We start from the raw sequence: 23,043 nt of genomic DNA on the forward strand, positions 1-23,043 counted from the left end.
CTGTTTTTTAACCGTAATTCTATTGGAATGAATGAAACTCCATAAAGTGTGATTTGATTAAAAGGGTCTACACACCTACAGACCCACAGTTTCGAAAGGTATGGTTTCACGTACACATGAAGGTACTTTTCCTACCCATATCAGTCCAGTAGATATTGCTGGCGATCCAATCCACAGCCAGACCCTGTACATTTCTTACACTAACGTTAACCACTATCTCACTATGCGACGATATGTCGTTAGCAAGAGTGAGATATGTAACGTTGAGAAATGCCCGCTTGATGACGCTACGTCCCCGCACCACATCCGACCAGTAGAGGCGCTGTTTGATCAAGTCAACATCGAAGGCCACCGGGTCGAAGAGGTGGAAATTCCGGCTGTAATTCTGGGTTTTACCGAGGTCCACTTTCCCGATGAAATGTCTGTTCCAAGTTTTAAAGTAAATTTTTTTCACCCAAAATTAATAATAAAAAAGGGAGGGGGGGATTGTTTAAAGATTTGAAAGAAAATTATCGAGAAATGTTCGCATTAATCAAGAATAATTGAACTGATCAAAGGTGGCGAAGATTTGCGAATAAAATGTAACAACCAACATCATTATTTCTATTTTGTAAGCAATTAAAGCGAAACAACTCCACCTGTTGGAGAACATGACGTATCCATTCCCAGTTGACCGATCAACTTTGCAGTTGGTTGAGTCGTGCGGGTCTTTGTGGTAACCGGTGACACACGCACAAGTGTAAGCACCAGCGATGTTCCGACAAATCTACAACAAAACTATCTTGATACAAAACATTAAAAGTGACAAACATATACAGTGGTCGATACACAAAGTTAAAAATGTCAAGTTTCACAAAATAACATAAAAATTTGTTATTAACGAATGTTGGGAAGAAAGTATTGAAAATGTGAAGTACTAAATGGATGATACCTGGGAGCATGGAGGGTTGATCGTTGGATCGTTGCACTCATCCACTTCTATACAATGTGAATAGTCATCTGATAGTTTGTATCCTTCCCTGCACTCACAAGCCCACCTGATAACAACATAAACAAACTTATTTACGGCTAAATGTTTTCTGCAGAATAACTTTACTCGACTATTACCAAGAAACGCATCTTCCGTTTCACATTTACCGCATAATTAAGAATACTGCAGAAGTGTTAGCTTCCGCATAGCTAGTTAAGATCGCCCCACTACGCAATGCCTCTGCTGCGATGTCGGTGAACATTAGGATTAGGAACATTCTTACGAACATGAACTTATTAGATTAACATTAGAGGTAGAAAACCTGAACTTCTTCTCCACACAAATATGATCGCATAGATCTTGGTTCTTGCAATCTTCGACGTCACACGAACTCTCATCCATTCCATTCGAACAATCCCTGTTTCCATCACATGTTTTATTCAGTGGAAGGCAAACTCCAGCTGGGAAACAAGATTCACTTACGTTGATTAAATGCTAATGAACATTTTTGCAGCATTTTATTAAAGTTAAACAAACAATTCATCCAGATGAAACAGAGGAAAGTTTTTTTAACCGAACTTCCCATGCATCTTATATCCACGACTCACGTTTGCATTGCACTTCAGTGGTTGGATCACATGTCGTAGATGTACAGTTCCTCTCATCGGATCCATCAGCACAGTCGTGATCACCGTCGCACAACCACAAGTTTGAGATACATTTCCCATCAGGACAAGTTACCTCTGTTGCATTGCAAGGTTCGTACACTGCAATATATCAAAAGTTAAACTAAGTATGAACAAGTCTCATCGTAAGAGTGGTCGAAACGTCCAAGTGGGAATCAAATCCTCGTGACCAAGACCGCAATAATTTAAAAACTAACAAACTTGAATCAGCGTTTTAGTGCAGGGGAGTTTTTAATATTTTTTCAACTGTCGACTATGAAGTACCCGGAAATGACGTAGTGTTATCGCTTACCGCAACCAGTTTCGTCACTTTCGTCTGCGCAATCTTCGTCTCTGTCGCATTTCCAATCCATGTTAATACATTTCCCTGATGTTTCGCAACGGAATAATCCTCCCAGACAAGTTCCAGTGCCGTCTAAATAAATTGCAAAAGACATGATGGCAATAAGTCGTCAACTGACTGATGGCTTGTCTTAAAAATGATCTTGCAAGTTAGCGCAGAAAAAATAAGTTGCTGGGAGGAAAGTATTAAATATCATTCTATCAACAGGTGTATGGGAAGATGATTTAACTGGGATTCACCTTTTGCTGTCTTGTGTATTAATAATTACTAATAATTGTCCGAAATAAACAAGGTCGCCCACATAACTGTTGTAAATTCATACGCAAACGTTTACATTGTTCTTCATCATCGAGTCACACAGTCTATACTGTTTTACTCACTGCATAATCTTTCGTCCGATCCATCAGGGCAGTCATTCTCACCATCACATCTCCATCTTAACAGGATGCAATGATGGTTCGCCGCACAAGGCATCTGCCCTTCCTTACACGGGCCAACTGCGTCAATATATTGGTTAGCGAGGGAACATCTGATGACGAGCATCAGAGTTACTTTAGTGAAAAACTTATTGTCCACAAAAATACATTGTATATTGGGAGATTCATGTTGGTATCAGACTCGTCGCCTTCGTTAAATTAACAACAACATTTCTTTAGGTTAATTTTGAAAAGACGATATTTTATAAATATGTTCCCTCCCAACACAAAATTTTAATAACAATTAACATATCTGCGTCGCAATTCTTATATCTGGAAGGCAAAATTTCGTACAAGCCTTTTATATTATACACCTGTAATACAGCGTCGGGGTCACCAGTTAGTCAAAGCCAACAAGTTAGATGACAACAAATAAATAACAAGGAAATTTACCACAATCGTCTTCGTCGCTTCCGTCAGCGCAATCCGTGTCATAATCACACTTGTATGACATTGGAATACAATTTCCCTCACTAATACACTGGAAACTGTTTTCTGGGCATGTAGCATCTGTGTATGTCAACACAAATATATTAAGTTTATCCATTCTTGTTTTTTGTTTGGCTTCCAAAAAATTTCAAAATCTAAATTTTGCAAAGTTCAAATATATTTTTTTCACATAACAATCAACAATGGAAAACAATGAATTTCATGCAAACTATACGACAATGTGTATATTGCGGAGGAATCAATAACATGATACACTCACTGCATCGCTCATCCGATCCGTCCCCGCAGTCATCCTCTCCATCACAAGTCCACGACATCGGAATACAATTTCCATTCCCACATCTGTGCATTCCTTCCGCACAAGGTACTGGGGAATGAAATATTGGATGTGTTTTGGAAATAAGTTGATACAAAGCAACCAAAATAATCTTATATAATATACTGACCTAACGGACCGACGCAAACAACGTCATCACTTTCGTCACTTCCGTCTTTGCAGTCGTCGACTCCATTGCAGACCAACTTGGTTAGAATGCAACGACCGTTCCCACACATCCAGTAATTCTCTCTTCACAGATAAATGTTTATTATAAACATGTACATTATCAAGTTCACTACCAACGTGAACAATTCATCAAATAGGACAAGTTCCATAACATTAATTTATTCATAAAACAATGTTATGTTTATTTATTATCCGAAATCACCACTAGGTTTAGGACTTCGTCACAAGAAACAACAGCATTCCTCACCTGCAAGATCTTCGCTCACAATACACTGGATCTTCATCTGCACTATCATTGCAATGTTGGATTCCATCGCATGTTAGAGAGTAGGGAATGCACTCTTGTCGGTCGCCGCCAGATGGCGCGGACACGCTGCAATTGAATCCATTCTTTCCACAATTCAATTCATCACCTGTAGACGAAATATTTTTGAAAAACTACAAAATAAAACACAGAAGACCCCATAAAAAGTGGTTAACGCTGGCGCGGTGCATAAGGGCCATTTATTTCAAAATAAGGCTTTTGAATATCGATGTTTACTTTGAAACTGAGGGATTTCTACCACAAAACGTTTGGCAACCCCTGTACAATCTAATATGATCATAAAAAAAGGCCCTCACACCGACCCTTACTTTTCTCTCATGGGACAAGGTAAAATTGAGTCACTAAGTACGAAATCAAATCAATTCACTTCATGGAAATGCAGCCATAAACATTCTTACCATCCAACCCAATACCACAGGTTGCTTCGAGGAACGTGATTGCATGAACATACAGACATGTGTAACGACTAACATGATGACCTACCCTGGCATACACGAGAGATATCCCCGTTAGGACACAAACACGAAGGTCGACCATCTTCCAAAACCACACATCTATATTTACACCGGATGTTTTCACATGGGTTCGGAATGCCTAAGAACAAAGTAAGTTTACACTGCGATCATGGGAATAGGAAAGCGAGGATATTGATATCACATCTGTTGGCATCAATCAGAGCCTTGCAGCTTCATTAAAAACAACACTAACAGTGGATGATAACGCAGAGAACAAAACAATAATGCCTTGGAGAGGGTCAGATTCTTTTAGAAATAATGATCAAGTCACACTTAATAAGTTAACCAGAGTTATTTTTCACCAAAATCATTTTGTTTTAAAACCTGTCTCCAGTCAAGTTATGAACTCAAACCCAACATACACGTATCATTGTAAACTGCCAACACTCCCAGGAGATTGAGATAAGTTAAATTCCTCATAATTTCAACGTCCCTGCCCGTCCACTTGATGGCGCGCATCACTTTCTCCCGCTGCCAATCACTCCAGTAAAGGTGTTTCCCCAGAACCGCGATTGAGAAGGCATGTTCCAAACCACTGGACAAAATTACCTGAATAACAGTGTTTCATAAAATTTATTTCGTGTTCAAATCGTTTAAGGATACAAAGACCAGGAAAAACAGGCGTGTTAGAAGTATTTAAAGCTGCTGGTAAGGTTGGGTCGCATAATTGTTAGTTGTATCGAAACGTTTTTACAGTTATTTTGTTTGTTTTGCTGAATAAACTGACTTGACTTAATTCAATACTTCTTATCACACAAGCACTTACCTGTCTGTTACGACCAGACAAGTCGCATCTCTCAATCTTATCCAGTGTAGCGTCGGCCCAATAAAGTTCGCTTGTAACAATATCTATAGTGAGAGCATTGGGGGTGCTGACCCTGGTGGATATAATAGCTCTGACGTCACTACCGTCAACTTGCGCCCTCATCACACTCGGGGATTCCTCATTCCAGTTCGTCCAAAACACGTAGTTCGGTCTAAAAAAATGGATTTAAAAACCCATGTTGGTTTCCAGTATATGTCTATGAGGAGGCAATAATTGTACAGTGTAATTTATTATAAAAAAAATAATTATTATATTCAAACTTAGGATTATTTATCATTTTCTGCATTGATCCGTTACTGAGTCTCTGTCAGCCATAAAGACTACACAGGCGATTAATAGAAATCAACTCTTATTTGTTATATTCAAACTATTGAGGATGGCTTTACAGTGTTCTGTACTGGGGAAAATGTCACGTAGACGTCTGCATTTTGCAGGAAAATGAAATAAATACGGTTGCCCCAGCCTTACCCTAACCTAAATAGCGGTTCGTTACAACGAATTACTCGAGCCTAATTTAAAACGCCAGTGAAAGTCGGTTTAGATTCTTTTGTGTTTCCGATGATCAAAGGGACAAGTTTTTCGCTAAGCAATTCGAGAATGGAGACAATGGGTAGTCGCGTGTTTGCGGGTGTTTGAAGTTTTCAAGTGGAAAACAAACAAACAGAATACAACAACAATTTATCGACAAATTAGTTCCACAGTGTATGTGACATTAGGTTGACGACACCCAGTTACTTTCCATAACCCAAAAGTTTTGCCCAAACTTTATTTCAGAAACAGGGTTCTGTAACCCTCGATGGAATCTAGTTATTTGAAATCGGCTACAAATCACAGCGATCAAATCAAACTGACTTTCATATACCCTCATACAAACACATTTGTGTGATAACAAAACATTCTAAATGTCATACAAGTGTTAATGAAGCATTGTAAATGAAACTGACCCCAAAAAGGTCAATTCAATTTAAAGTACATTGTTTGATATTCACCACACTGTAGCGTTATTAATGAATTTATGGAATTGTTGGGTTCATATCGTATTTCTTACCACCATACACAACTGATTGTATTGAATGTACACTCAATTTGTAACACGAAACCATAGAGCGACGGAGGAGACGCAACTTCGCATAAAGCGGTTTAGGAAATGAACAGACCGTGGTAGGCGAGGTATTATGTAGATGTATGACGCATATGATCAAATTATTCGCAAGGTTGAGTAAAGGTAAAGTTTGCTGTAAACAGGATATAAATATACGCGTCCTTTGATATTCATGACAGTTCGTGTGCTTTTTTACTTACTACTGTTTTAAACTGCGTTGCTTATTCCATGATACTGATTACTTTGTAGGCGAAACATATATAGGTGAAACACACTTGATACTGATTAGTCGAAATTCACACTGACGAAACATATTGGTAACAACATAATGTATGTTCATTTACCAGAAGGATTACTTAAAAGAGTTCAACAATTAGAAGGCGGATATTGGTGTTCAATTATTCATACACAGTTGAGTTGCCAGGCTTCAGTTGTAACTTGGGATGATATAAATTCTCATAATATAACCCAATAACAATGGTTGCTTCGTAGAACGTGATAGCTTAGTAGACAAAGTTTAACAAGTGAAACAATCGGTATTTTAACATCTGTAAATAAAGATGTCGATGACGAAGAAACAGATTGAGGATGAAGAACAGACGAAGATGATGATGAGAGCCATCAAAGAAAACAACGTTAAGAAGATTGAAGTATGGACACACACTAATATAATAGTTGAACGTCCTTGCTTAGTAGCCGGTTAGGATAATTTGTGTCTACATATCTACTAGATAATTTGTATGTTACGATGGTATCATGTCGTAAGACGGTAATGATTATGGAGGTGACAAATCGTTTGTTTAAAGGAAGTTTTGGACGGGACGAAGAAACACGGACAGGGGTTTGTTCTCACGAGTCAATTCTCTAACAAACGTGGTTCGGGCAAAGTAAGTTTGAACTAATCCACAGTAAGTTGTTGTAGTTGGACTCAGCTTCCCACAAGCACTTAACACACAAACCACTATCAAACTGTGACCATGGGCATATCAGGGTTAATTTAGTCTGCCACAGTTTAAGTAAAATAGTAATTTAAAACATCGACATGGAAGTTTGTTTAACGAAAGACTGACGGGCGGTTTTGCTCTGTTTAGTAGAGAGAATCTACACAGTTAACAAGACACGTAATCATGGCATAAACATTTCCTCGTTAGTGAAGTACTGGAGCCAGGAATGAACACACATTGTGTTTCTACACGAGGTTAAGCAGCCTTGGAATTGGCAACTTTAAACCCAACCAGTTCGTCTCGAGCAAAAAATCACAAAAAAGGCAGCCAAGCAAACAAGACATTTAAAGTTTGTTGTTAGAGAGTGTCAGACTTTGGTAGCGCGGGAATTGTTGACAGAGGGAATTACAATAACTCCTCACACAATATAACAGAACCCTGAACAAACACAACTTTACGATGGAAGTCATGACGACGAGCGCCGCTAGTTAAGCTTCAGGCTGATGTAAAATCATGGAACAGAAGTTTTGGGATTGATCAATTTTTAGTTCGAGGCAGGATACACAGATGGAATGCCAAAAAGTGACCAGAAAGTTGGGTTGTATACACAGTTGGAAATTACCCGATTCAACTAGTACATGGTACAGTAATAAATTGATACAGTAGCAAGCAGCCTATGGTCAAGTCTAAAAACATTTATACCAACTTATCATTACTTAAATTATCGCTCATGTCAAAACGTTCAAACAACCACTTGGTGACCAGAGACGAAACTGATAAGTTTCTGCATTAGAAGTTTAATCCCACACACGAATGCTAGGGATCGTAATTGCGAAAGTCCCAAAGCAGGGGTAGAGAGGCAGGTAATTTACAGGGTAGTTCATATATTTACAGGGTAGCTCATATATTTACAGGGTAGTTTATATATTTACAGGGTAGTTCATACATCTTAAACCCGAAGCCAAGCCATTGTTGGAACAAGAAACCAGAACATTCATTCTATAACTATTTAACCTGTGTGTTAGAAAATTAAAAGATCTCCTACTCCTCGGATGCCCATGGTGGTGGGCTCTCCCATCGGCTCTCCTCCACCATCTCGGAAGTCAACTCCATCTCCATCAAGAGGACGGAAGAAGAAGTCAAGAGACAAGAAGATCAAGACTTACTTAACAGAGGTGGGAGGTAACAAGGTTGACATGGCAACACAAATAGATGAGCTGGATCCTGATCGGATGTTCCCGAGTCCTCCTCCTGCTACTCCCGAGCAGATATCGGAGTCTGGTGATAAAGATGACGTCATAAAGAGGGATGAGGATGTTGCAGAACTTGTTAAGGAAGAACAAGATGAGAAGAAGGAGAATCAGGATCCACAACCTCCGATCGTCCAACCTGTGATTGATGTAAGGAAGATTAAGAAAGAGGAAATTCCTCCATCTATAATCCCGGAGGAACCGGAGGACTTGGAGAGAAAATCAAGGAAGAATCAGATGAGAATCAGGTAAAAATCCTCCTTATCTTCCAAGAATATTCCTAATGACAATAATGGACGTCAATTATAAGACTGGTGTCGAAAATCATGCGCAAAACATCATGCAAAAGCACAGCAGAAATAATATCAAAAATCTAGTCAAGAAACGACGAATTAACAAAACCATTTACTCCAGCTCAGCAAAGTTCGCACGACTTGGTTTAAACAAACGACCAACCCAGTTCCGAATCAGCAAACCCCCAACATTGTGGCATCACAAGACTGACCCCGAAAACCCCGAGCCCTCACCTTCCAACATCTACGTCACGAGGGTCCCACGGGAGGGGGGCGAGGTGAAGTCCCCGTTTTACGCCCAAGTCGACATTCCGGATGGAGCACTTCGTGGTGACGTCATAATGAAATTCGAAACACAAGATTACGATCAGTAAGTTGGGTGAACTTACTGCTTTAATACCTGAAACTTTGTGACGATTACCGAGCGTACAAATTCGCAATTTAAGGCTACCAATAACCAGTATGTTGATGACTTGAATGTTGAAAACAACAAATACATGAAAACAGTTTGGTTTGGACGAAAAGCTTGTGGAAACTTCCTTAAGATTTGAACAAAATTATACGAAAATTAACAAATAACTTCTACATCTTCCCCAGCACAAAGTTGGACCTGAAGGATGACGACAAACTGTGCAGTTACGTCATCGACGTTAACCTTGCTCCTCTAACTTACTCTCTACATAAGGAGGCCACAGTAAGAATGAGGATACTGGAGGAATGTATAAATAAGTAAGATCATACATGTGATAACTCACTTGCAATAATTTCTTATGGATAACGGAAATAAATGACAGCTTGGTATTAAATCCTCACTGATTAAAATCATTCTATAAGTGGCAGATGAACAAAAAATATTTGAAAAGGAGTTTTAAAATACAATTACTTCTTGACTTTTTACGTATCTCATTCCACCCAAGGTGATTCTAACAATGTAATTCCCACAGACACGAAGAAGTTGTCATTATAACATCTCGACACTTCAACTGGCAACGATCTCCAACCAGGATTGAAACGAAGGAAGTTGACGGCAACCAACATTACTACGCAGTCACGAACACCCAGTTCCTCGGTACGGTGTCAGTTTAGGTGTTTCCCCGCTCCAGCCATTCCAGTTCGAGTCATTCATAAATGAAAGAATAATCATTGAACTTGAAAGCAATGTGGAATTCTCTTGTTTAGGAAAGTTTGCTGTTATTACGTCACAAAGGTCAGACAGATTTGTGACGACGTCAGCGGGTGGTCTCTTTTCGTCAACAATATTACCTGACGTCACAATTACTTTGGACGAGGGATCGGTGAAGCAAATTTCTCACATGATTGAGATGAGCGTCGTGAAGTGTCGTGATGAGGCGGTCACGAAAACAAGTCACGAATCACGAACAGTTGAAGGTAACCGTTAGCAGAATAAAGGAATCTTGTGACGTGTATTGTATCTGATGTTGTAGATTAAAGGTGGCCTGAACAGCGCAAAAAACACAGGCTGGTTTAAAGTATGATTTCGTTTGAACGCAAGATTTAACTGCTTTGTTTAAATTATGTATTATCCACAACCACATGTTGATGTGAAGGTGTGTCAGGGGCGTTAGTGGCATCCAGTCCATTCATCGACATTACCAAACAATGCATGGGAAGGTCAGGGAACCTCATAGACGGAGTCCAACTTCCAACACACGTTAAACTACAAGTGCCTGTCAGTGCCGTTGCCAAGCAACCGGGAGCCAATGGCCAGGCGGGATCGCGCACGTGGGCACAACCCGAGATCAAGGTCATGGCGAGACGTCCGATAACAGTGGAAGGGACGGACGGAGGCAAGAAACGTCTCCCGGGATTTTGGGACGATATTACCGCGGATCAAAAAGATTTACTCAATCCCGTTGCGGTGCAGCAGGGCGAACCGGTGATTGTGAAAGCAAACCTCCCAGGAGAGTTTATGGTTTTAGTTTTTGATGCTGGAGTCCAACCGACCAGCTCATCCTCTACCAAAGCAGACCTGGGGGAGGTTTGTGATCTTCTACTCCAAAACAATCGGACTTTTGATGCTGTTGTTATGGTGCACCAGAAAGTTAAGCAACCTCAAGTCATAAGTAAGAAGTTTTCTTTCTCTTAACCAATGTTGTTGCCTCACAAAATATGCGCAAGCCTCAAAGTTATTCACAGGAAATTAGTAATATTTTTAGTGAAAAAATACAACGCTCTGATTGGTTGAAGGTGTGCACGTGGTTCCCGAAGATGCTGCGTCACGCATCAGCGCACAGATGGAAGGCAACAGTGAGTGGAAACCGAGTGACGTCACCTACCGTAGTGACGTCATGCGACTGTGTGAGCGAGAGGTCGTAGAGTTAAAGTTTAGGGAGGGATACAGACCGAGTGTGAACCAAATACCGTTGCAACTCCAGTTCAACAGCAGGAGATGGCAGGGTTACCAGGTATTGTGTGCTGGTTAATTGTGAAGTTTAAACATAATAAAAATACGTGGAAATACAACAGATATATATGCTCACTGCTGTAGACAAATCTACTTAATTTAACAGAACTGACTTAACAGAAAAGTAGTTTTGTATTAAGCTGGGGTGACAACAGTTTGATGAAAGATTGAATTAGTTGCCAATACGGAAAACTCATCCAAAAAATATGATATTTTGTATCCAACCCGCAATCTACTTCCAGTTCCAAATCGAGGCAACCGACGAAACATTCTCCAACAACAATTCCACCGTTAGCGGCGCCATCGATTTCGCCACCAAAAATGATGACGACGAACTGGTGACGTCACACACATGCTACGTCAGAATGGATCGTGAGGACGCCACCCCGTATAAACCGACAGTAGTAACACGACCAACACCAAAAGGTTTGTTTGTTTAAGAAATATTACCCAGTATATGTGTGGGGTTGTAAGAACGTGGAGGTCACGAAAAATTAGCTTTACTGCAAGCAAAGATACGTAGTAATCCACTAAAGTTGTACTGATGAGACCAAGTCGGAACAGTGGCCGTGTATGCGGTCAAATACAACTGATCGAACTTTCTTTTCTCACAGTGACAGTGTTTCGAGAATACAAGATGAAGTGGTTGAAAAATCTTTCGGCTGCAGAGAAGGAGAAATACAAGACGATGAACTCACCTTGAATTTCCACAAGCCCTCATCCCAACTCTGTCGCATTATAAACATCCCCTAATTATCAACTTTGTGTTGTATCGTTTGATGAAACAAGCAGTTAGTTAGTTAATTATCTGTTTGTTGTTTATGAGAAATGATCATTTTTAATCCGTCCACCAACTGTTGCACCTTCTTTGATTGAGATTTCAGTTGTTGCAATTTATATCAGGATTATGAGAATGTCACAAAAGATAATTGAATAAAAATACACGACTAAAGTTTCTTGATATCTGTTTAGAAAATACTTTTTGAATATTTTTATTTCCATTTCTAATTGTATATTTTTTTTATCGGACTAAACATGTATTATGTAATTTCCACGGGGTTAAAATGTTAAAAATAAAAAACAATTAGTGTTTTTATCGTTTGTGAACTTGGACGGAAGAAAAAATCAAAACTATGAATTCCGCTGAAGAATATTTCTAACTCGTGAGTCTCGTATTCACTGGTGTTGAAAAACTTCACAAACTTATTGCAAACTCTATGGATTTTCCTCAATTGTTAAAATGCCAATTTCACAAAATATACAAAAAATTCTATTTCCGTTAATTTTGAAAGTTCTTTGTTTACTGGAAGCAAAGCTCGGTCAATGGCACTTTGTTTTGAAACACGTGTTGTTAGTAGTTTGCCAAAAAGCTCAAATAATTCTTGTATCTGTACGGAACGTGAACGCAACATCTGAGCGTACATTTCTAATTCAATAAACTACTTACTTGCGACACTCGTACAGCACTAGCGCCCTCAAGCGGTCCCCATCAGATTGTGTTGGAACGATGATGTCATGACCCGAGCTTTCGGGGTGGGAGAGGAATTTTCTTCTGATGGTTTTATCGTTGTAACTCGTCCAGTAGAGGGCGTCGTGCAACTTGTGGTAAGCCAAACCTTCCACAGTTCCAACATCTGCATGTGGGAAAATTTAAAACATTTTTTTTTAATAATCTGTTCTTCTGGCACATTGAAAACGTAACTTTATTCCGACGTTTCGCCTGTTATCCAACAAAGCTTCTTCAGGGTAATTTGAAACATGTTTGTTGGATCGCCGGATGGAAGCGACGAGAAGTTAACGGGTTCAAAAAGTTTGGATGATAACTGTGTACTTTACCTACAACCATAGGCGCCTAGTCCGGGGGGGGCAGGGGGGGCGACGCCCCCCCCAGGTTTAAAAAAAACAAAACGAGTGGCTATTACGCGCGTCTGTCCATACCATGTAACTCGTCGCATTCGTAACGTTTGAAGATAATAAGACCTAAAAACAATGTGTTTCTTACACGACGCACACAAAATATGTTGACCTAGTTTCGCTTGCGTAACTGACATCGGTTGTTGCAACGTCAGTCTCGCAGTACGATATGTCAACAGGTACTTAATGGTTTTGTCGTAGACCGATCTCGTGTGTTCATCGTTAACGCTGCCCTTTTGACTATTATGCGATATGCATTGAAATTTAAACACACTTTTTCGATACTTGATGACGTCATAGTAACAAATTATGACGTCATAATATAGCCGCCCCCCCCTGGAAAAATGCAAAATAAGGCGCCTATGCCTACAACCTCTCTTATTTGCGAAAAATGTAAGGGAATAAACTTAATTTCATGTCACCCCACCTTCCAGCACGTTCCAACAAATTAACTTAACAGAAAACTTTAAAGACGGAATCAAAAACTTTTATGAACAAACTTTTGCCAAATTAGTATCGGGTTTACATGGAAATGACTTAAAATTTTGACGAGACTTATGGAGAATTTGTCACAACATGCGGTACAAATATCATGGTTTAATTGTTGAGGTTGACTGCATTCACAACAGTCAAACCAATTAACCAAACTGACCTTTCGCAACCGGCTTCTTGCTGGGAGTCGATCTTCCGCTCGCGTTCATGATTATGACGTAGATATTCCCCTTCAACATGTCGCTGTAAAATACCCTCCCCCCTGTGTAATCCATCGCCATGGCAACCACCGACTGCATCACCTTCGGATTCTTAAATATTGGAAATTCAAAATTAGCGAAAAGCGCCCTCAACGCGGATGTCAAATCATAATTTCTTTGCGAGCAAAATCAACCTCATTTAAACTTTAATAAAGCGGTATATGATTGTGTACGATTTCTATGTATGATCGTAAAACATCCGGTGTTATAGAATTATTACCTCGATAAGTGGAAAGGGTTCGTTTAGATCGGATGGATCGTAAACGTCTATACTTCGGATGACAGTTCGGAACGAATAGAGGATGTACTGATCATAAGCTGCGTACAGTGACAACATTTACAAAACTCAGATAACAAGATGCAAAACTTACGGCTAGTATGGATGGAATTGATTTCAACACAAAAACGTTACAAACCTACTGACCACTGATGCATAAAAGTTAGTTTGTTATACACAACATTAAATTCTTTCAACCTCTGCAAGTTCTGTTGTCTTCGTTGAGCCTCCCGTACGCGCATGCGCACTTCCGTACATTTTCTCCAAGATAGAAACACAGCTGCTCGCAACCACCTGTGGGAAAACATTCAACTTATTTCACTTCCGGGTTCCGGTTTGAGTCGAAACTACCGACCGTTATTTTTCCCACAAGAGTTGTTGCCGGTTTGTCGTACAGGGCTGTAGGCAACGATGTCTTTTAATCTATTTGAAAGTCGCCTTCTCAACAAATGGACTGTGTTGCCGATGACGTCATAACTGTTGATCGAACCATCCAAGTAATGGCTACAAAAGGTTTGAAATTCGTTAAATTGTTTTGTTTAACTTTCCATATTTATTGAACAATGGAAACAAGTAGATTACGCATTAGAAACAGGGGTTGTAAAGCTGGAGGCGACACAGGGGGTTTTTATCCACCAATGCAAGTTGATAAACAACATTCGTCCCTCTGATACGAACCACTGTGGAGCGCACTATGGCCAAACAAATGCTTGGTATCCAATGGCGTTATCGGTGAAACCCAAATCATATGCAAGCAAAATAGCTTTATATAATCATTGCGATGCGGACAGTTTCAACCCGTTAGATCTCATCACTACACTATATTGTGTATTTACCTGTCCGTCCAGTACAAAACCCCATTCAGGTAGGTCAGACCATAAGGACGATCCAGGTTCGATCTCACAACAGTTCTACGATTATCTCCAGCCAAATCTGAGGACTCGATCAAATCAGATTTTGCGTCACACCAGAAGATGACGTTGTTCTACAAAACAAAAATATTTACAGATGTCCTGACATCAACATTTTTTATATTACATATACAGGCGTTATGTAAATAAGTTGTGGCAAAAACAGTTCGTGCAAAAAACTACAACATGAAATTGCTGATTAATCACCGACATTTACCATGGGCGCTTGACACCGTAACCTGTAAGTTCTATCGGAGCTAGTTAACTTTTCCGTGTAGGTTTAATCTGGTCTTTAAACCGAACATAAATCACATTCCTTTCCATTAAAAATGGGTAAAAATTGAAACGACGTTGAAAATGTTGTTGTATTGCATAAGTTCATTACGAGACATATCACAACCATGTACGACCGCATACCTCATAATCAATAGTGAGACCGTTGGGCCATCCAAGATCATTGACAATATGTTGGACTTGGGATCCATCCAACCTCATTCTAATAATGCCAGCCTGACTTCCCCAGTCTGAAGCAAACAGCAATCCCTCCACAGGGTGAACTGCAATCGCTCGAATCTTCTCGCCTCCCTTGAATATCGTGTAAGGGTAATCCCCGTTAAGACGAATCACCTGTGAAACGTATCAGGATTATGAAGGATATGAGTTTGAGGAAATAGTAGGTGGTTAATTGCGTCACTGACCTTGATGAGATCTTGTCCAGGGTCAGTCCAGTAAAGGTTTTGTGCAATCCAGTCAACCGCGACACCTTCGTACATCTCTCCAGTTTGTCTACAAACACAAAGAAAAAGTTTGTTTAAAATCCTGAGGGTAATTTAGTGGAGGTAAATTCATTATTTCTAAAACACCGGTCGGCGTTCATTTTTAAAACTCACCTAACATAGATTTTTACTTTATTAAATGGATTTGTGTTAGTATAAGTGCATACATATGCTCACTAAATATTAACTTTTATTGATATGTTATGTTTTTTTTTATTGCATAATATTTTAAATTTCATAAAATCAACAGGTCGTTATACTTGTTTTGAAATTTTACCAGTGTTTTAAGTGACAAACTGTTGAAAAACAATAAATTACCAACCCGACTTTAGATAAGTTACTGACGTCATACCTCCCTTCCATGTTCCCACTCTCAACATATGGGGAGTGGACGATCCACTGGGATTTCCCGTCACGTGACGCAGCTTTTATTAAACTCGCCGACGTATCTATCCACACGATGGTGCTGTTGCCTGGAAAATATAAGGATAAATTTTATTTCGGGTTCTTCTGCGTTTTGTCACAGAAAATGATTTAAAGGAAAATTTACCCGGTAATTCACCAATCTATCAACCAATCTTAAAACTGTTCTTTCTACAAAGCCATGGTTAGACAAGTTTTGGTGATGGAAATACCGCCACCACGTGATGGAATTTAACATTAAGTTGGAAAGAAAACTTGCCCTCATAGAAATCAATTCCAGTCGCATGAAGTTGTGTGAAAATAGGCACCAGTGTCTCGGAATCACCGTGGATGTCAACCCCAGTTATAACCTGACCGCTAGTGTACACGAGGAAGTCACGGATTGCTGGAAAACAAGAAATAATTTTGTAGTCTGTCTACCATTGACTATGGACGAACTCCAGCCCACTTTACTGCTGATGTTTCACATGGGCATGAAGTAATACTGTGACCCACACGCATGATATTCGAACAACCACCAACCTTCACACGATGACGTGTTGACCTTGACCGACTCGAAACCGATAGAACATTTGCAAGTGACGTCATTGTGGTTGCTAGGCGATGGTAAGCAAATCTGTTCGCAACCACCGTTGTTTCGCCGACACGCTCTGTTAAACACGCACGTGGTCAGTGTTACAAACTCCCACAAGGTCAAACTTACATGTTCGATAAAACATCAGAGTCGTTGTTTTGAGCTAGGGTGTCGAACATAACCATGTCCCGCACCCCACGTATGTTATTCCGAGCCAGTTTCCGTTTCCATCTCGTACCTCTGATCAATTGGTAAATTGAACCTGGGGTCAACAAAAATAATCAGGACAGAATCCACAAATTCCCGCAAAGTAAAATTATTCTACACCTCAATAGTCTTGCTCCAACTCGACTTGTTATACTTGGTCAAAGATTCTGGCCTCTCTCTTCGCTTCAATGATTTTCTGCCACTAACTTTTTTTGTCGGCATAGAAAACTCTTGCTCTTGTAAAAACTCACGTTCAGTTCACCTGAATCACAACGTTTATGTTTCTACCACCATTCTATCCTTCATATGGGAACATTTTGCCGCAAACAAATTCTTCAGCGCTTTACATAGAAATTCTGCGACCTAAAGTCTCCCTAGTTCAACATTATATGACAATAAGTAACACATAATAAGAACTGCAGGTAGGTGACACTGTTTCGACCAGTAATGTCTCATTTGGTGCAGCTGTTGACTGTGGCACTGAGTTAGCTTTTCGACTAACATACAGCAGCTCTCATTGATTATTACGACTCCTTTGCACGTAAATATCACATACTTGTTTGTGGGTCGTACAACCATCCGTCGGTTCCTTGTATGGAGAGGATGGTGCCTGACACCTTAAGATTGTATGGACACCAGAGTTTACCACAAGAATCGTAACGTCTTAAAACACCTCCGATCGTCGCATACAGACTGCCGTTGTTGAACTTGAGGTCAGTTACGTTCTGCGTTCTCGCAATCTGGCAAAAATAACCTCCTATGATATTGTTTCCAACTAAGTAGGATCTACACACGTTGTTCATTCATGCCAGTAATTTGTACTTTTAGAAATGTTTGAATTTGTTATATTAGGAACCCACAGTAAATGGTCAACAACCGTTGCACTATGATTGCTATCTGGTAAAAATTGATTTTGTTCCATAGAAATCACCAACCTGTTGCAGACCAGTTCCGTCCATAGAAATCTTATATAACCCGTCATCGGCAGCGAAGTAAAGAATTCCCTGCAAGAGGTCAGAGGTCAAGTAACTGGGCCTCCTTAGACTGGACCATCTTGATCCACTTGAACGATCATCCAACCGTGACTTGTATCTGGAAAGTCACTTAATTAATCCTCACAACAACAGCAATAGTTTGAATAATTGCCACAAAATGGTGTTTTAACCCCAATCAGTCAGCCGTGACAGTTTTAGTTACAAACCTTCCGTCCAAAGAAGCGACAAAGAGTTTTCCTTTATTAACTGTACTTCCGTTATGCATGACTGCGTCGTATGACGTAAAAAATATGAGATCTCTCATCCAATCAACGACGAGACCGAGAACATTGGATGATTCTGAAGGTCAAAGTAACGCTTAAATTAACACGAGGTTGACACAAATACGCGATATAACCTATGTGTTAAGTGTAAAACATCGAAGTCTTGATCAACCAGTTGTGAATATTATACCCAGTATAAAAACAAATGTGGAGAGTTAATCAAATGAGAAATACCACCTAAGGTGGACAGCAGCTCATTGGAATGGCGTGACATCATAATGACGTCACAACCCGCTCGAGCCTTTCTTTATAATAATCCGACTTGAACTGGAGCACACATTGTAACCTCTGGGGTAATTTGAACCCATGTGCGACCGTTGCATTCTGACAACTCACCAGTTTCCACCACAGATTCTATATTCGAACCATCGACATTCGCGCGTTTAATTTCCTTCAGTACAGAGTCGCTCCAGTAGATCTCCTCACGTGGTACGTGAACAGCCAATCGGGAAGCGTTCTTAACATTTGGACTCGACAGAGCGTAACTGGCGCTGTAGTTTAAATTCTCAACGCGCATTCCACGAATCTGACAAGGAGAATGTTGTAACAAATAAGCATTGTTGACACAATGAAACGTCATAATACAGTAGGATAAATAAAACTTTTTAATAAACTTGTTTCGCACATGATCACAGGTTGTAAGTGACGTCATAACGACGCATTATGACGTACTTACCTCATCGAACTTTGCATAAACGAGGAAGGCGTTTATTTTAACGCACGACCTTCCGTCAGGTGCAAGTTCCAGCATATGAGGACAGAGACACTTGTATGTAAGTGAAGGAGGAGAGGATATTTGGATGGCGGTCGGATGACTCACACACAAATGTTCACAATTATGATTCAAACACGCGTTCACTACAGCTGTGAGAAAGATGGCAAAGTTAAACGATTTAAATTTATTTTGTATTTTTCTATCGATCATAAGAAACACTCAGCCATGATAAACAAAGTAAAAACAAACCTATTTTAAATCACACTTAAACCTGACAAGAATTATGGTTTACCATTATAAGGTCGTGTAGTGTTTAACGCATTAAGATATTCTAACATAAGTAATGTAAAGAGGATTTTGTTTCAAACCCCATCACTATGTTGTCACAATTAACTACCACCACTAGTATACGTATTAAAACATTCCGACTCACTTTCATTCGTCGTAAAACTTTTCGTCATCGGTTGCTTGCTCTCGTGGTAAACTTTGATATCGAAAGGTTGACTGAAGGAAAGTTCCAGAACGGTAGAGTTTCGATTCGGCCACTTGGAGGCGGTAGCGATGACTGTGGTCCTCCAGTCAGTCCATATAAGTTGGTGAGAGTAGATTGTGAGTGCATAGGGATGAGATAACCAGTCTATCTGCCATACCACTGTTACTTGGTTCGAACCATCGTACCGGGACGAGTAGATCGCGTCGGATCTAAGCAAGGGTTCGTAGTAACACTCTTATAAACATGTCACACGCACATCCAGTTGTGGAAACAATCAAAAGTTGTAATACATGGAAACATAAATAAAACATGTCAATGTTTTTGACAGTATGGGCCAGTCTCTTTATACTCAGAATTACAAGTACAGTAGGTGTTCTAAAGTAACTCGTTTCCATATTTATAAGGTAGGCTATGTTATGGGTTGATGTGATTTCCATACTTTGCATCGGCCCAGTAAATCCTGTTCTGCATGAAATCGACGGTGAGTCCGTTCGGCCAACCTCCCCCGTGTTTTGTGGAATTAAATATTTGCATTCTCCCACTCCCGGATGTTGTTGCCCTCTCAATCCGGGGATTCCCCTCCTCCCAGTCAGTCCAGAATATTAAACTTTACGGAACACAAAAGTTATTCAAAAAAGCACCAATGGTTAGTCATTGGCTGTTCGTGTTTATTATAGTTGGGCAGGGCTGTCTTTTTTGACTATAAACTACATTATATGAAAGAGTTGTTTTTTTTTGTATACGATTTACATTTAAGACAAACCCTTAATTTGGAGGAACCTCCAAACCGAGTCGCAACTAAAATATTGGGGCATTGTAAAGAAAATAACGTCAAACTTACAGAACAAAAAAAAGAAAAAACAAGACTTGTTAAAAATAGTAACAAACTAATGCTTTTTTTCACTTTAAAATCGCTGCTACTTTTATCAAAACTGTTCTACCCAAATCGTGGGTCAATGGCGAGGGCTCTGGGGTTTGAAATTCCTCCAGCCAAGAGAACACAACGGTGTTTCCCATCCAACTGAACAACCTCAAGTTGATCAAACGTTGAATCAGCAAAATAAATTCTCTCAGCGATCCAATCCACTGCGATGCCTTCGGGCGTTCCAAGATTCCCAGACACAATAACAGTAGAATTGCTTCCTCTTAAACTGTTATCTGCATATGCGTATGTGTTAAATCACAACATTACAAACTACGCCGTTGTTAAGTATTGCGTTCTCTTATAAGATGATGGGGATTAATTGCATACAAACCACTACCTTAAAATACATCAATTTGTTGCACACACAAATGTTTGGATGGGACAATGAAAGTTAGAGTTACCAACAGATCGCCACAAACCTGTGTAACGCTGACGCAAAAACATGTATTTTTCCTGCTTGTAATTTCTCATATAATTTATGTTCAAACTAAACCGCAGCTTGTTTACACGAACCTGGTACGTTAGAGATACCGACAGAGCGCCACAAAATATAAAATTTAAAACAGAGTAACGCAGAATAACTCACAAAGAAATACTATGGAATTATGCAGGATTTTTTACAAACTTTAAAACCCCAAGTAATTTCCCACAATGCTGTTTAATATTTCTCCTACTCACAAACAACATCCGTATTTTTAAATGGTTTAAAAGTTTGAGGAGAGTTTAAGACACATATATGAAATAATGGAAGTTGACCTCAGATGTTACCTGTATGGTTGTACGTCACATGTATGGATGTGATCGTGTCGTCTGCAATATCCGTGTAGTAAAGTACACGATTCTTGTAGTGGAAATCAAGAGAACCTGAAATCCACTTCATGTCCGTCACCAAATGTTCAGATTTAAGATTTTCCGATCCTGTGCCAGGGCTTAAAGGAAAACTGCAAGAATAAAAAGTATTATATTTGGAGAAATATTGCTCTAACTGAAAAACAAAAATAATTCCCTGTAACAAGGAACCGTTTAAAAACAACAATAACTTTTATTTTAGTAAAACTTCGCAAAATGTCCAAACTGTTGGAGTTTTGTCGGAATAAATTTAAGAAATCAACAGACAGAACGATTAAGGTAGAGAAGGTGGTGAATAAATAGGGTGAACGCATTTGGAATAATATACAGCCCTACAATAACCAACTTCCGTAACTTAATAAAGGACAACTTACTATCTGAGAGCATGGAGATTTGAGAAGATGACAAAGGGAGGAGGAATCGGATGGTCGGGAACACATTCCCATCCGGTGACGTCATCAGGGTTGATATGCCAACCAGGATAACAATTACAATCATACGTTGCACGGTGTTGATGGCAGATCTGACTGCACTGACCCTGTTTCGTGCAGAATGGAATATCTGAAAATTGCAACAAATTTGCACTCGCAATCGTAATCACAATTGATATTATGGTGGTAACTCCGCAATAAAACAACAGAGTTTCGAACCAATGTTCAAAATGAACAAGTGTATTTATTCCGGATATATCAGTGTCAGGACACTGACAATGCGTAAGTTATATAGATTTCGTATTTACACGAAATATATTTGTCTTGAGTAAAAAAGCTGACTGATTTTATCTGGCGGAAATAAACGTCTTCGTGATGATCGTTTCCTCCACAGCAAAATGTTTAGGAAACATTGCACCACTAACTCACCTCTACATGTCTTATGATCTCTATCCAGTTCCATCCCCTTCGGACACTGGCACATGTAGCCATCGTTCAACGTGAAGTTTTCATAGCAAGAATGACTGCAACCGGCGTTAACGCACGTTCCCTGTCCATGTACTGTTACACAAACCATACGTTGACACGGGTTCAAGGTTAAAGGCGAGTGTTGGAATTATTACCGCAATTTTCTTCGTCTGAATGATCGAGACATTCCTCCACTCCGTTACAACGATTCGCGCAATCATAGAGATAAGATTTAGTCAGACACCGAACCTGAACACAGTAAAACAACCGGATAACTGAACAAAACTTTGTATCTGATCCGTTTAGAACTTTCGACCAAGAAGTAAACTTGAAACAAGAAAACTTTACGCTCAATTTTCACCAGCTAACAAATGCTTCAATCGAAACAAGCAATATATCGTGTTTATTTGGTTGCCAAGCATTTGTTCACTTACATAAAGACATGAAATTAATTTTTCCCTGATAACAAAATCCCAGCACCCAAATATACAATGCCTGACAAACAAACTATCAAGACATATGTTCTTTACAGCATTTCTTCAACCAACGTTAAACCCTGCAAACATTCCTCCAACCTGATCTAGAGACGAGTTTGATGGACACGGACAATCCTTTTCATCCCAAGCATCCGGACATTCGGCCTCTCCGTCACATTTCCACATTGAGAGAATACTACACGGGCCACTGGAACCACACCTCATCATATTCTGCGGGCAAGTCGTGTCTGCGGGAGTCAAACATTTTATTGCATTTGAATGCAGATGTAACGAAAAAAACCCATAACATTCATTGCGCTGCAGCCAGTTGTGCGCACACTGCTTCGACGAGTGCAAACAGGTCTTGAGACCATTAAAAAGATATGTTTAATAGAAAACGTTATTTTTGCAAAGAAGGTCTACT

At 39.7% G+C, this 23,043-nt stretch overlaps 2 protein-coding genes across 2 annotated transcripts in view; one reads left to right on the forward strand and one right to left on the reverse strand.

The window, feature by feature from the left end:
* Positions 1-23,043, reverse strand: part of LOC145913516 (low-density lipoprotein receptor-related protein 1-like) — a 45,791-nt gene that overhangs the window by 11,068 nt on the left and 11,680 nt on the right. The window contains exons 25-63 of the mRNA XM_083001214.1: positions 22,719-22,867; positions 22,299-22,392; positions 22,105-22,236; positions 21,619-21,805; positions 21,164-21,336; positions 20,412-20,628; positions 19,910-20,077; positions 19,411-19,679; positions 18,939-19,126; positions 18,599-18,788; positions 18,146-18,278; positions 17,880-18,036; positions 17,501-17,684; positions 16,867-16,999; positions 16,686-16,813; positions 16,423-16,548; positions 16,093-16,213; positions 15,663-15,750; positions 15,382-15,591; positions 14,890-15,038; positions 14,409-14,557; positions 14,252-14,347; positions 13,997-14,094; positions 13,677-13,827; positions 12,558-12,744; positions 5,037-5,247; positions 4,633-4,819; positions 4,239-4,349; positions 3,678-3,843; positions 3,372-3,493; positions 3,185-3,292; positions 2,869-2,985; positions 2,380-2,496; positions 1,949-2,071; positions 1,579-1,737; positions 1,293-1,431; positions 932-1,037; positions 639-766; positions 136-422 (exon numbers count right to left, since the gene is read on the reverse strand). Of these exons, the coding sequence (XP_082857340.1) occupies positions 136-422; positions 639-766; positions 932-1,037; positions 1,293-1,431; positions 1,579-1,737; positions 1,949-2,071; positions 2,380-2,496; positions 2,869-2,985; positions 3,185-3,292; positions 3,372-3,493; positions 3,678-3,843; positions 4,239-4,349; positions 4,633-4,819; positions 5,037-5,247; positions 12,558-12,744; positions 13,677-13,827; positions 13,997-14,094; positions 14,252-14,347; positions 14,409-14,557; positions 14,890-15,038; positions 15,382-15,591; positions 15,663-15,750; positions 16,093-16,213; positions 16,423-16,548; positions 16,686-16,813; positions 16,867-16,999; positions 17,501-17,684; positions 17,880-18,036; positions 18,146-18,278; positions 18,599-18,788; positions 18,939-19,126; positions 19,411-19,679; positions 19,910-20,077; positions 20,412-20,628; positions 21,164-21,336; positions 21,619-21,805; positions 22,105-22,236; positions 22,299-22,392; positions 22,719-22,867 (5,958 nt within the window). The remainder of the gene's footprint in view (positions 1-135; positions 423-638; positions 767-931; positions 1,038-1,292; positions 1,432-1,578; positions 1,738-1,948; positions 2,072-2,379; positions 2,497-2,868; positions 2,986-3,184; positions 3,293-3,371; positions 3,494-3,677; positions 3,844-4,238; positions 4,350-4,632; positions 4,820-5,036; positions 5,248-12,557; positions 12,745-13,676; positions 13,828-13,996; positions 14,095-14,251; positions 14,348-14,408; positions 14,558-14,889; positions 15,039-15,381; positions 15,592-15,662; positions 15,751-16,092; positions 16,214-16,422; positions 16,549-16,685; positions 16,814-16,866; positions 17,000-17,500; positions 17,685-17,879; positions 18,037-18,145; positions 18,279-18,598; positions 18,789-18,938; positions 19,127-19,410; positions 19,680-19,909; positions 20,078-20,411; positions 20,629-21,163; positions 21,337-21,618; positions 21,806-22,104; positions 22,237-22,298; positions 22,393-22,718; positions 22,868-23,043) is intronic.
* Positions 6,582-12,248, forward strand: LOC145913524 (uncharacterized). Its single transcript, XM_083001226.1, has 12 exons — positions 6,582-6,609; positions 6,759-6,848; positions 7,005-7,085; positions 8,168-8,640; positions 8,807-9,055; positions 9,283-9,414; positions 9,630-9,754; positions 9,865-10,074; positions 10,254-10,769; positions 10,894-11,111; positions 11,353-11,536; positions 11,725-12,248. The coding sequence occupies exons 2-12, from the start codon at positions 6,759-6,761 to the stop codon at positions 11,811-11,813; spliced, it is 2,367 nt and encodes a 788-aa protein (XP_082857352.1). The 5' UTR covers positions 6,582-6,609; the 3' UTR covers positions 11,814-12,248.

This window comes from Ascidia mentula, chromosome 9, assembly GCF_947561715.1.
Source record: "Ascidia mentula chromosome 9, kaAscMent1.1, whole genome shotgun sequence".
In the NCBI taxonomy this organism is placed as follows: Eukaryota; Metazoa; Chordata; class Ascidiacea; order Phlebobranchia; family Ascidiidae; genus Ascidia; species Ascidia mentula.